Source organism: Mastomys coucha, unplaced genomic scaffold (genome assembly GCF_008632895.1).
Source record: "Mastomys coucha isolate ucsf_1 unplaced genomic scaffold, UCSF_Mcou_1 pScaffold11, whole genome shotgun sequence".
In the NCBI taxonomy this organism is placed as follows: domain Eukaryota; kingdom Metazoa; phylum Chordata; class Mammalia; order Rodentia; family Muridae; genus Mastomys; species Mastomys coucha.
Window position 1 is genome coordinate 9,852,488 of NW_022196893.1, and position 12,256 is coordinate 9,864,743.

Consider the following 12,256-nt stretch of genomic DNA (forward strand, 5'->3'; position numbering starts at 1 on the left):
CACACACTGCATCCTGGGGAGCCCACACACTGCATCCTGGGGAGCCCACACACTGCATCCTGGGGAGCTCACACACTGCATCCTGGGGAGTACTCTTTGATTACAGTCTGGAGTGAGATGATCCTGGAGACACTTTTGGATAAATAGAAGCTGAGTCTCAAAGGGGCTTCTCATACATGTTTCTTCCTATCTGCTCCTCCCTATAGACAGTAGGCTCCTGAGCTAGGGACCATCTTCTCTTGGTGGACCCTTGGTGTCCAGTTAGTACCTGATGAAAAGTAGGACTTAGCTTGTCTTCTGATGGCAGAGCTCTCTGCTCATGAGGAAGACAAGTGAGGCACCCGACAAAGCCAACCACCAGTCCTGGGGTCCAACATCCTGGCCTCAGTAGCTGCTGTGGAGCAAGCTCCTCTTTCTGTTTCCTCATCTAGAGGAGGATGGTGATCAGACCTGAGCTGCAGAACACCCCAGCCCACCGTTTGGGGCTGGCTGGTTGGTTGTTAGAAGAAATGAGTACATACAAGGAGACTAGTCTGCGCCTGGTACACTGAGTGCTTGATGTCAGCTAATGTCCTTAGTGAGAAGGAAACATGAATGGGCCATGTTTGGCTCCTCCATGGCATGTGCCAGCATCATCTTAGGGCAGGAGCTGGGAAGAGGCAAAGTCCTCTCCCATGTTTGATTTCCCCCACACACCACCCCGTCGCTCTGTCTGTCTCTGTTTTTTAGTTTAGTTTTGTTTGTTTGTTTGTTTGTCTTTTGTTCCCCCCACCCCATCCCCCGCATAGCCCTGGCAGTCCTCGAACTCACTCTGTAGACCAGGCTGGCCTCGAACTCAGAGATCTGTCCATCTCCTGCCACTGCCTCTTGCCTCTGTCCCCTATGTGCTGGTGCTAGGGTTAAAGGTGTGTACAAGCACCTCCTGCCAAGCGCCCCCTGCCTGGCCTGTTTCACTTTGTTTCTTTGGTTGATGGATTTTGCTTTTGTTTCACTTTGTTTCTTTTTGTTTGCTTTTGTTTTTGCTTTGTTTCTTTGGCTGTTGATTCCCTGTAACAACTCTGTCTCTTCTCACTTCATGGCCATGGCTCTCTGAACTGGCTTTCTCTGCCCAGCACAACCTCCATAAGCTACCAGAGTTGCCCACTGAGCTGCCTCTGGGTTCCATACTCCAGCTAGGTTAACTACAACCCTGGCCAACCTTTCCTAGGTCCCAGCTCAGGCTACACCACTCTCCACTGCCTGGCTTCCCCCCACCCCACTGTGACTCTGCCAGCAGCACACTGGACAGAACCCTGCACTCACCTGAGGGGTGCTCTGGGTTCCCATCTGACATGGGGGAGCCTTCTTCTGGGTGCCGGTGGTCCAGGTGGGCACTCTTGTAGTGAGCCTGGATAGCAGCAGCCCCTCCTTGTTCGGCCTCCCCGCCTGGGCACTCTGCCTCCCCCTGGGCTGCTTTTCCATTCTTCCGCCGCCGGGGTTGGTACTTATAATCCGGATGGTCTTTTTTGTGCTGCATGCGGAGCCGCTCAGCCTCCTCAATGAAGGGGCGCTTGTCGCTCTCGTTCAGCAACCTGGGAGTGAAGACACCAGAGCCAGTATGAGAGCTAGAGCAACCGGGTGAGCTTTCCTCTGAGTTACGTTCCTGGAATGGGGCACCCAGAGAGCAGGACCAATGGAAGGCCCTTTGGTTAACACCCAGACAATGCCAGACCAAAGAGCCTCAGCCTGAGATGGTTGTGATCTCTGTCCCTCACCTCTCAATGGCTGGAGGGCACCAGGGGCCAGCCCCTAAGCCTGTGGTCAAAAGGGAGTTACAACGGGCAGGTTGTTCAAGGACAGGGAAATGTTCCTGTCACTGAAGCCTTCTGTAAGTAGGACTGGTTGCCTCCTTGGAGGATGCGCTGCCTGGCAGTGGAGGTGTGCGGAGAGAGTCAGCCGGCTGGGGAGGGACCCAGTCTCTGCTACTTACTAGCTAGGTACCAGACTGCACATGCTACTTCTCAAAGTCTTCACTTACAAAATGAGGATGATAAGGCCTACTTCCCTGGGCGTGGGGTCACCAGAAAAATATATATCTATGAAGTGCCTGGGCCTGGGGAGGGAGAAGCCTGGAGAAAATAGGTGCTACTCTGATGGTGTTTGGAGAGGAGTTGCACAAGAAAGCCCAGGGGTGGCTCCTCAACTCCAGACTAATGATTTGGTGAAATTTTAGTATGGTAGGAAGGTTTTAGGTGTGAGTCTCCTTCATGATGGGGGGCAGTGTCTGCTGAGAGATGATCCTGTACCTGGGGCCCGGGAGTGACAGAACAGAGGAAGCTTGAGTCTCTTCCCGGACTCTGGGACAGCCTGTGGCATGGCAGTGCTCCCACCCATCCAACTCCAGCTACAGGTCAAAGTTGGAGGGTGGATGGGGGTAGTAAGCCTGGCCTCCCTCAGGGTAAGAGAGACAGGGTGGGGTGTCATAAAGAGGGGACAGAACAGATCCATAGATTTTAGACACAGGGACCATGAGTCCACTTTGGGGATTCCTCTTTCTCCTGTAGTCCCTCCAGCACAACCAGTTGGTGCCCTCTTCCCCTAGGCAACGGGAGACGGAGCCCCCTCTCCGGGCTGGTTATGCCAGGCACTGTCTACTCAGTCGTAGCATTCCTTTGCAGCTTAGCCTGCTGGTCTGCCCTGCACCCACCCAGCATTCCCCAGAGGACCCTCTAGCTGAGCCAGACTCCTTAGGGTGCACTCTCAGGACAGATGGAGACCCGAAGGCTAGGATGGTGGGTTCTGCTAGCAAAGGCTCCCGCACAGATGTTCCAGATGTGGCTGGTGACACTGGACACTCTCCCCTATCGTTCTCAGTGTTCCCCGCCCGGCTGGCAACCGGAAATCACAGCGAAAATGGTTAAGGAATGTGGGAGAGGACTACACATACCAGAGCTGAAAGATCACAATGGTGGCGAACCCCACCGTCACTTCCCAAGCTGCACTGTACCCAATCAGCCCTAACAGAAACCCTCTGGGGATGCTGGGGTGCCAGCCCCACTCTTTGCCCCTCCATGCCAACTCTGTGCAGGACTCCTCATCCAGCCCAGCCCATTCCCACAGCTAACCCCACTCCTGTCTGAGTCCTCACATTTGCGGCTGTCCTCCTTCTCTGCTGCCTGTCCCCCTCCCCCAGCTCAGTCCTCATTTGCTCCCACCTCTTGGTTTGAAATGGGTGGATGGAGAAGGGGAGGCTGGTTTCCAGCCCTGTGCACAGCTCCTGGTGGGACACTATTATAAGTGTCCTCCTGTCGGGCCAATAGCATAAGATGACCGGGCAAGAGCCAGTAAGACTTGGGGCGGGGGAGGCTGGATGAACCCCTTATAGGAGGAGCTCCGACCTCAACCTCCTCCCCGTTTCTTGGCTCAAACTATGCTTCCTGCACCAGTTAAACGGCATTGAACATCAATGGCTCAGCATCTAATGGTTCCTCCCCAGACAGCATCCAAGGTCAGTGTGCCAAGAGCTCCCACAGCCCCCCAGGACCTGTGCTCAAGTACAATGATCCCCAGCTCAAGCAGAGCTCAGGAAACAGGTCTTGGTCTGTCTGTTTTCCAGTTCTGCCGACCCAACTATTGACACTCCTGATGTCCATGGAGTCATGAACTTCAGACAACTGGCCAGCCCAGGCCACATTCAAGTGTCTCCAAGGACCCTGCAGCCAGGGCCCAGGTAGCCACCACCTGTTGGCACAGCCTTGGCTCCCTGGCATTGTTTTGACACCTCCCATCCCTGGGGCTGGATCTTCAGCCAGCAGGGGCTCTGCTGCCTTCCCTGCCCCCCCAATACCCCCCCCCCCGGGGTCTGAGTAGCAGCTAGGGACAAGTCAGCCTGAAGGGGACTCAGGTAAGGGTTCTAAGTGGAAATGGGACAGAGGCAATGGAGGGACTCCTTAAACTCTTGGCAACAGATGGTGGTGGGAGAGTGGGGTCCACCTCTCATTCCTCTGGTATACACCTAGAGGGACCTTGAACTGCTGTTCTGGAGCAGAGCAGACTGAGTTCACAGCGGCTGGCCATCCAGCTACTGCCTGTCAGAGCTGAGGGCTAAGGGCTGGGGGAAGGGTGCCTGACCTTCAGCACACACATGGCCAGTGCAGCCCAGGAGGCTGCTGGCCGATCTCTGTGTTCTCAGGGAACCAAGTGCTCCTTCTACCGCTTCAAGCCTTCATACCCGGCCAGCAAAGTGGAAGGAGCCAGCTTCCCTCACAGACCCCCAAGTCTCCTCAAGCATAGCGCCCTCCTCTCTCCTGTCCTCTACTCAGCTCCAGCACTCCAGAGAGTGAAATGGGACCCAGTGTGGCCACTAAGGGATAATGTGGGGATAACCTCTGAGAAGGCTGGTGACTGGACTCTGGCTCTGTCGCTGACTGACCCAGACCATGTCTCTCTCCTGGGCCTTTCTCCTGGACAGTCTAGTGGGGAATCAGGTGACCTCAGCAGTCTAGCATCTGCTGGAGCCCTTGTTTCTTTTGGGTGCCCAGGGTGCCCGCGGTGGGTAGGGGTGCTCCACACATCTGTGACTGGGCCAGGAGAGCACGGGGGTGGGGGTGGGGGGTTGAAACTACTCCCTGGGAAAAGGTTGCTATAGAGCCCAGAGGTCAGCCTAGGCAGCCTGGGGCTCTGAGGGGCCCTGGCAGGAAGCAGGCTTCCTCCTGGCTAAGGCACTTAGCTCCAGGTCTTGAGCATGGGGAAGAGGTTGCTCAACCATTGGGTGGAGCCCAGGGAGGGAAGATGGCGCTGGAGAAGTGGAAAGGAGCGAGTAGCTCCGAGTAGCTCGAGTAGCTCGGTAGCTCAGGGACACAGCTGGAGGGGAAGGCCTATTTTCTTATGTGTCCTCTCCTGAGGATAAAGAAGCCCTTGGTCTAGAGGCTGGACTCAGGAAGGTTCCCCAGGGCAGCTGGAACAGAAGACCCTGTGGTAGCGGGGGAACGAAGTTCTTCACACTCTGCTTTCTTGGGGTTCCTTGTTTTCCTTGCAGTGCCCCCCTCACCCAGACTCAGGATCTCCATCTGGTTGCTTCAGTTTCCCAGCATCTATGGCTAGACCGGCTCTTTCCCCAAGTTTCCCACACACTCCCGACCTCATAAACCGTGTGGCCGTGGCACACTGTGAATGTGGGATTGAGTGGAGGTCTGGTGAGACGCTTTCCTCCATGTTGCCTTCCCTGCCTACCACCCACAGAATTCCAACCACGAGGGGGCGCCTTCCCGCCCGCCGTCCCAGGATGGGGAGGCCCAGCCTAGGCCACTGGGGTTCTGAGTTCCAGAGTGGGCAGCCAGAGGAGGCCCTAATGAGGCACTCTGGGTGGATGGGTGGGCGAGATCTCCCAATCTGGTCTTCTAAAGAGACCAAACTTCCATAGGTTGATCTCCCCTGGGAGAGAGGCCTGGGTGTTCCTGTTCTGGGGTCCCAGGCTAGCCCTAATGCCCGCGAAGCTAGGGCCTGCGGGGGGGGTTGGGGCGGGGCAGGGCTCACCTCCAGAGCTTGCCCAGCGTCTTGCTGAGCTCAGCATTGTGGAGGTGCGGGTACTGGTCAGCTAGCTTTCTGCGTGCCGCCTGTGCCCACACCATGAAGGCGTTCATGGGCCGCTTGACGTGCGGCTTGCTCTTGCTGGCACCGTTGACGCGCACGGGCATGGGCACCAGCGTCCAGTCGTAGCCGCTGAGCACCTGGCTGACCGCCTCGCGAATGCACACAGGGAACTTGTCATCGTCCGCTTCGCCGTCCTGTTGTTCCTTCTTGACCTTGCCCAGTTCGCCGGGCCCCGGGCTGGCTCGCAGGCCTGAGCCACCGCCACCGCCGTCGGGTCCCAGGGACGGCGCGCTGCCTGGGGACAGGCAGCGGGGTTCCTCCGAGCCCACGGGGCTCAGCTCCACTTCTGATAGGTCTTGCTCCTCGGCCATGTCGCTCCCGGCCGCCGCCGCTTCGGCCACCTCCCCCGGGCCCGCCGCCGGGGTCCTCGTGAAGAGCCCAACGCCCACCTAGACGGGAAGGAGGGCGCGATGGAGAGGCGCTGTGCGCCACCCCGGGCACGCGGGTGCAGCCCCGAAGTGGCGGCTCTCCCTGCCTGCGCTAAACCCACTCGGGCCTGGGCCCGTGCACATGCCAGACCCTAGGTGGGTGCGTCCCGCCTCCAGGTCTTCCCTCCCCCTGATCCCAACCGTCTCTAGGTGTGGGTGGTTTTTTTTTTTTTTTCGTTTTTTTTCCCCTTAAACCTCCTTTTGGGTGGAGGTTTGTTGATGGAAAGGAAGAAAAACGGACCCTTTATTCGGCTCTAATCCGGGCCCCTGGAATTTCCCACCTTTTCGCTCACCTCTCCTTCCCCTCGTCTGCCCTGACAGTCTAGGGGAGCAGGGTGGGGGGACGCATGTCCGCTTGCGGGGTGTCAGACTCTCTCATCGCAAAGCAGGGGTGACCCAGACCCCCTGTTGGCCATTCGGGCCCAGGGGAGCAGTGCGCACTCACCTCCTCCGACCTCTCCTCCAGTCTGGGGCTCGTCCTGAGGAAGTGGAAAACCGTGTCCCAAGGTGTGCGGTCCAGCTCGGGGCTGGGGAGTGACGCTGATGGACTGGGAGGGAGGGGCTGGGGGGGCCCTGAGCCTCAGGCCACTGCCTTGTCTGGACGGAGCCTGAATCCTCACCACCAAACACCCTGGCTGGACAGCCCGAGACTGACTGAGCGACTGAGCCGCTGCAGACGGCTGGGGAAGGAAGGAGGGGGAGGGGAGGGGGAAAGGAGGGAGGGAAGGGCAGAAGGTGGAGCCTCCAGCACTGCCTTCATCCCTAACACCCAGGACGCCTCCACTCTGCCCAGCCCCCCCCCCCAACCTCAGCCCTGCGGCCCGCACAGTGCTGCCTAGGCCCGTCTCCCTGGATTCAGCTTGGGTTGGGGCGTCTGGTGTGAGAGTGGGGGTATTTTAGGTATGGGAAGGGAGAGATCCAGGTGGCACAGTCAGAACCTGTTGCCTGGGACTCTAGACCACTGCCTCAGGTGGTGGCATGGGCAGTTGACAAAGGACTGAAGAGAGGTGTGAGGAGAGTGGGTAATTTGAAAGGGTCTCGGCCTGTGTTGCTTCATTTGAGAAATCCCACTGAGTCCCACTGTGTGCTAGGTACCGCTGCTGCCCGTTGGTCTCAGACCCTTGCCCTCTCCCGTCCACTCCAACACAGCCGACCTAAGCCCCCATCACAAGGAGGACCACAGCTGGATAGCCTTTGCCCGGTACACACGCCCCAGATTCAGTCTGTGATCCCTGCTCTCTAAGATCCTAGCATCCAGAAAGCTGGACTGACCCAGGGTAGAGACACAGGAGGCTGAAGTAGGGTGGGAGTGCTTACTCTTTAAGAAGGGTGAGGAGGGTTTTGTGGGGGGGGGTCGTCTCACTTCCATGCTGTGCTCTTCCTCTCCTGGGAAAGGGGTCCTAGCCCTGGATGTGGTAAAGTCCCTCACTCTCCCACACTGAGAAAAGACAGGAAGTGCCCTGGCTCTGACAGCCCCCACCCCCCTTTTCTGCCCCTCAAGCCTATTCTTTGTTCTTCCTCCCATTGCCCCAGGGCTCCTATCCTTGGTCTCACCTCTACAGCCTACTGTCCCCTTCTCTTCTCAGTGAAGGCAGACCTTTCCTGGTTGAGTGACTAGACGGAACTGGGGTGCCCATGGGAGGGACAAACAGAGGAGCCGTGGGCCACACCACTGACAATGTGTGGCTTCTCTGTCCCTCTTAGCTAGGCAAGGCCCTAGGCCCGCACCAAACAGGTATCTTCTGGAGTTGGGTCAGAACCGGGATCTGGAGAATCAAGGCCTCATGATTGGGAAGGCCCCAGGGCGGATAGTGGGACACAAAGAGATAGTCACACAGGGTAAAGGCATGTCGAGGGGGTGGCAGACATTGGTAACACACACTCACACATGCTTGCGCACACACAAACCAGCCAGACAATTGGGCCAGTGTGTCTGGGGCTGCAGAGCCCAGTGAATTAGGAGTTTGATAAGGGTTTTCTCTTTCTCTCGCTCGCTGGCCTTGGACAATCTCCCCCCAGTTTTCCTCGACGCCACCCCCGGCGCTGCCAACCCTCCTCCCCCCGCCTCCCTTCTCTTCCCTGTGCCCAGACTCTTGTTCGGGGCCTTGAAACAGTGAGCTGTCTTTGTTCGAAATACAGGTGAACGGCAATCATGTGATTAACACACACACACACATAAAAAGCTTTTTAACAGCGCCCGCCTGGCCTCAGAACCGCCCGGAGAGAAGCCGCCTTGGATGGACAGAGGGACGGAGCAGCGAGCATCCGGCCAGTCGTGTCCCGGCTCCCCTGCAGCGGTCTCCAACTGCTGTCTGCCCGCTGCCCGCCTGCCTGGCATCTCTCTCCCGGTGGGTCCCTGTTCATCCCTCCACCCTTTGGTCCCTCCTCTTGGAGGGAAGGTCCTCCCTGCTCTCTGTGTGTCTGTGGCTGAGCCTGAGACCCCTGGGGCATAGAGGAGTGCTGCAGGGGAGGGAGGGAATGGGCCCAGGGTTAGGAAGCTGGCCAGGAGTGGTGGTCTCACAGCCGGTCCCCCCTCTAGTCCCCTGCCACTACCCTCTTGGGCCCAGCTGCCAGAAAGGGGTTTGGGGGGGTCTATAAAGGACCACACCTGGTTTGTGCTCCCTCCTTGTCTCTTTCACTCTGCTTGCACACAGGTTCTCCTGAGTGCCGTGCTTGGTTGCATCCTGCCTACCTACCTGCTGAGAGGGGGTGCTGAGGCAGGCAGGCCTCTGGAGGGCAAGGGAAAGATTGTATGTTGGCTGAGGGATTCCCCCTGTGAACAAGACATCAGTGAGCAGCAATCGAGATGCCTTCTGCCTTGTTTTAGGCTTAGGGACCAGTTTTTTTTTTTCCAGAAGGGGATGGTAAATCCTCCCTGCCTCCATTTTCTCTACAGAGTAGAGAGATAGGAGAGAGAGAGAGAGAGAGAGAGAGAGAGAGAGAGAGAGAGAGAGAGAGAGAGAGAGTGTGTGTGAAGATGTTAGGCCTTGGAGACATCAGGGTGACCAGGAGGGCCAGAGCTACCATCTGCTTCTTTCCCAGCTAGAGGGGAGGGGCTGTTTAACCCTCCAGTCCTGACTCTATCCTAGGGATGCTGTAAGCCCATGCCCCACACCCTATCAAAGCTGCCCTGAGAGTAGGGCTCCTCCCCACCATGTGTGAGGGGTGGTACTGGTGTTTGTTCCCTAGCAGAGGGCCAAGGCTTCCTGCCACAGGCAGACTGAGGTCTCTCAGGAGCTTCCAGGGTCCAGTTCAGGGTCCTTCGAGATAGTCTCAGATTCCCTCAGAAGATGGCCCTGGGGAGGAAGAGGGGACCTGAAATCTTCCAGTCAGATTCAAAGCTCACTAGTGATGCGGCCGGGCAGATTCACCTCAGGTCAGCAGCACCCTGGGGTGCTATCCTGCTTGGCATCAGGCTCCACCTATGGTCCTCAGCCCTGAGCCCAGGCTCCTCAGCTGTCACATGGCAGAGGATTGCCATCCCTCCGAGCTTTGGAGGATACACAGAGAGTGGGAAACCTGCCATTTGACAAGCCAGGGGTCTTGAGAGAGGATGGTTCCAGGAAAGTTTGAGCCTTTGCCTGAGCCTCCGTTTTCTTGCGTGATCATCTGTGTTCCAGATCCCCTCATTAGGACAGGGATAGGACGAGATGAAGGAACACAAGGAGGGCATTTACTGCCTCTGATCTCAGAGGTGTAGACCATATCTGGAATCCCTGTTCCCTCTTATTCATTGTCCCAGGTACTCTTGCTGCTCTGGGTCCTGGGGGGGCGGGGAGCAAGCTTGACGGTTCTCAGTCGGGAGGGGCCTGAGGGTCTCGGCATTCCTGCCAGCCTTGTTTCCTGGCACCTGCTCAGGGCTGGTCTCTGGCTTGGAATCGCTTACAGAGAACTCACTATGCAGCCTCAGCTGGCCTTGAACCCTCCACCCCCCTGCCTTAGCCTCCCAAATAGCTAGGATTGCAGACAGGTGTGCACCACGTCATCCGCAGCCCCCAGTTAAAACAAATGTTGAAAGTTGGATTCTACACCAGACGGGTCCATTTAGAGTGAATTTGTGGAAGGGAGAGGCAGGCACACTTTGTTTTTATCTTTCCAGTTCCCTTGGCAGGCTTTGGTTTCCTTCGGGGGTCCCTGGAGCTCTGAGGCTGGGAGGGCCCCCTGCCAGATCCAAAATCTCTAAGAGTGGACAGGTCTTGAACACTGGGCCGGGGAACCAGTAACCAAACTTGTAGGCCACAATGAGATGTCCAGGGAGTTTGAGGGCATGGCAGGGGCAGGCATGTGGGAGGCAGAGACTGAGGGCTAGAAGTCCTGACATCCAAGCATCCCTTGGAGCCTCAGTTCGCTCTTGGGAGTGTCTGGGGTGAGTGTGTGTACACCCTTGAATAGTTTCTAGACTACCCCATCTTGGCAAGGCCATGTCTTCTTCCATTTGGGTGTAGTGGTCAGTGATGTGGGGTCAGGGAGATTCTGCTACTCACATCCATGTGGCCCTAGGCAGATTATTCTAGGAAAGCTGGGATTTGGTTTTGTCCGTACAGTGTCGGCAATTTCATACATTTACTATCTATAGCTGTAAAGTGTGTGTGTATAAGAGAGGGAGCGAATAACGCATGCTCACACCCACTTGGTAATCACAGTAAGCATTCACTAGAGAAAATAATGTAGGTGTTGGGCTGATGCTGAGAGACATGGCGGCGTCTCTCTCTTCATTCCCACTGCGCAGGTACTGATGAGGCTGTGGACCCGCCTTCAGAAATTAGAGGCTCTGCTTGCTTTTGTAGTGTCAGGGAACGAGACATGGGATCCAGGGCTGAGAGACTCCTACACACCAGGCAAGCACCCCTCTCCAGCCCTTACCCTCCGGAACTTCTCAGATCCCAGCTTCAGACCTGTGAGGAGGCCTCCGCTCTGCACCTCTATAACAGGTGCTTCCAGAGCCTCTCTAACTACAGAGGAGAGGGTGAACCTGCCCGGCCCAGCTCGGAGGGTTTCTGATGTTTGACTCCATTCTCTCAACAACCCCTCTGCCTGAATCTGGCATCCCTATTCTTCAGGGAAATCGAGGCACAGAGAATCTGAGGGAGGGGCCTGTGCTTAACCGACTAGTTTTGAAAGACGCCTAATTGAGGCCTGGGGTTTAACTTCTCCAGTCCAGTTCCCTGTGCTGCTCTTCCCACAGGGCCCACCCTTTCTTCTCTTCTGCTGGGCTGGGCTCTGGCCACCCAGCCCTCTCACTGGCCTCTCCTGCCGTCTGCCTGTTCCAGGTCTAGTCCTTGCTTGCAGGCCCAGCTGAGAGACCATCTTCTGGACACTGTTTTTCTGGAATTCTCTCCCTCCTTCCTCCAGTGGAGAAGTGTGTATATATGCATGTGTGCTTCCTGTGTCTTCTTTCTGGCCCAGCTTGGTGGTCGGCCCTGCTGTCACTTCCTATTGTAGCCCTCGGAGGGCAGGGTTCATGGGTCTTGGTGACCTTACAGCCCAGCTTGCCCTTCTGTGCTTGTCCTTGAGTTTATTTGCTACTCGGGAAGGGAAAGAAAGAGAGGCTGGAGTAGGCAGGCAGGGCTTCCTGGAGATGGAGGGCCAGAGTTCTGAGGCAGGAAGGGTACCTTCCACGACCTGGCCCAACAGGGCCTCTGGCACCGCCCTGTTTCAGCTCTGAGCTGGAGGCCTTTCCAGAGGCCCAAATCTTCCTTCTTCCAACCCCACCCTCTCCGGGAACAAGGAAGTTGGGGCTGGTGCCCAGTGCTGCCTGGGGCAGCCTGGCCTCTGTCCCCTTCTTAGAAGCCCTCAGAAAAGGAGACTGCCCGTTCCTGTCGTCAGACTCAGCTGCCCAAAAGCCCTTCCTGCTTTCTGCCCCGAGCAGCTACGGCCTTTTGTGACTGCCTTCTGTACAGGGCGAGGCATGGGGCCAGGATCTGGGCCAGGAGGGGATGGGCCCAGTCCTGGCATTGGAGTTCCGGGTCTGTTTAACCAGACCAGCCTAGAACCCCAGAACCGGGCATAGCCAAGCCCTCCATGGATGGTCTAGACTGGAAACATGCCACTGGAGCCTACATGTTCCAACAGCTGCAGATGCCTGGGTTGCCCTGGCTACCTTCCTCCCTCTCTGGGCCTTAGTTCCCCATTGCCCAGGGTCATGGGCAGACTTTACACTCTCCTACAGTTATAGAAATATCCTTCTTTCTTCCTTT

The 12,256-nt window shown here is 57.0% G+C and overlaps 1 protein-coding gene across 1 annotated transcript in view; it reads right to left on the reverse strand.

Annotated features, from left to right (window-relative positions):
• Sox10 (SRY-box transcription factor 10) overlaps positions 1–6,715 on the reverse strand; it is a 9,453-nt gene extending 2,738 nt beyond the window's left edge. Inside the window, exons 1-3 of the mRNA XM_031349164.1 lie at positions 6,505–6,715; positions 5,515–6,020; positions 1,303–1,571 (exon numbers count right to left, since the gene is read on the reverse strand). Coding sequence (XP_031205024.1) covers positions 1,303–1,571; positions 5,515–5,942 — 697 coding nt within the window. The 5' untranslated portion in view covers positions 5,943–6,020; positions 6,505–6,715. The remainder of the gene's footprint in view (positions 1–1,302; positions 1,572–5,514; positions 6,021–6,504) is intronic.
• Positions 6,716–12,256: the final 5,541 nt, after the last annotated feature.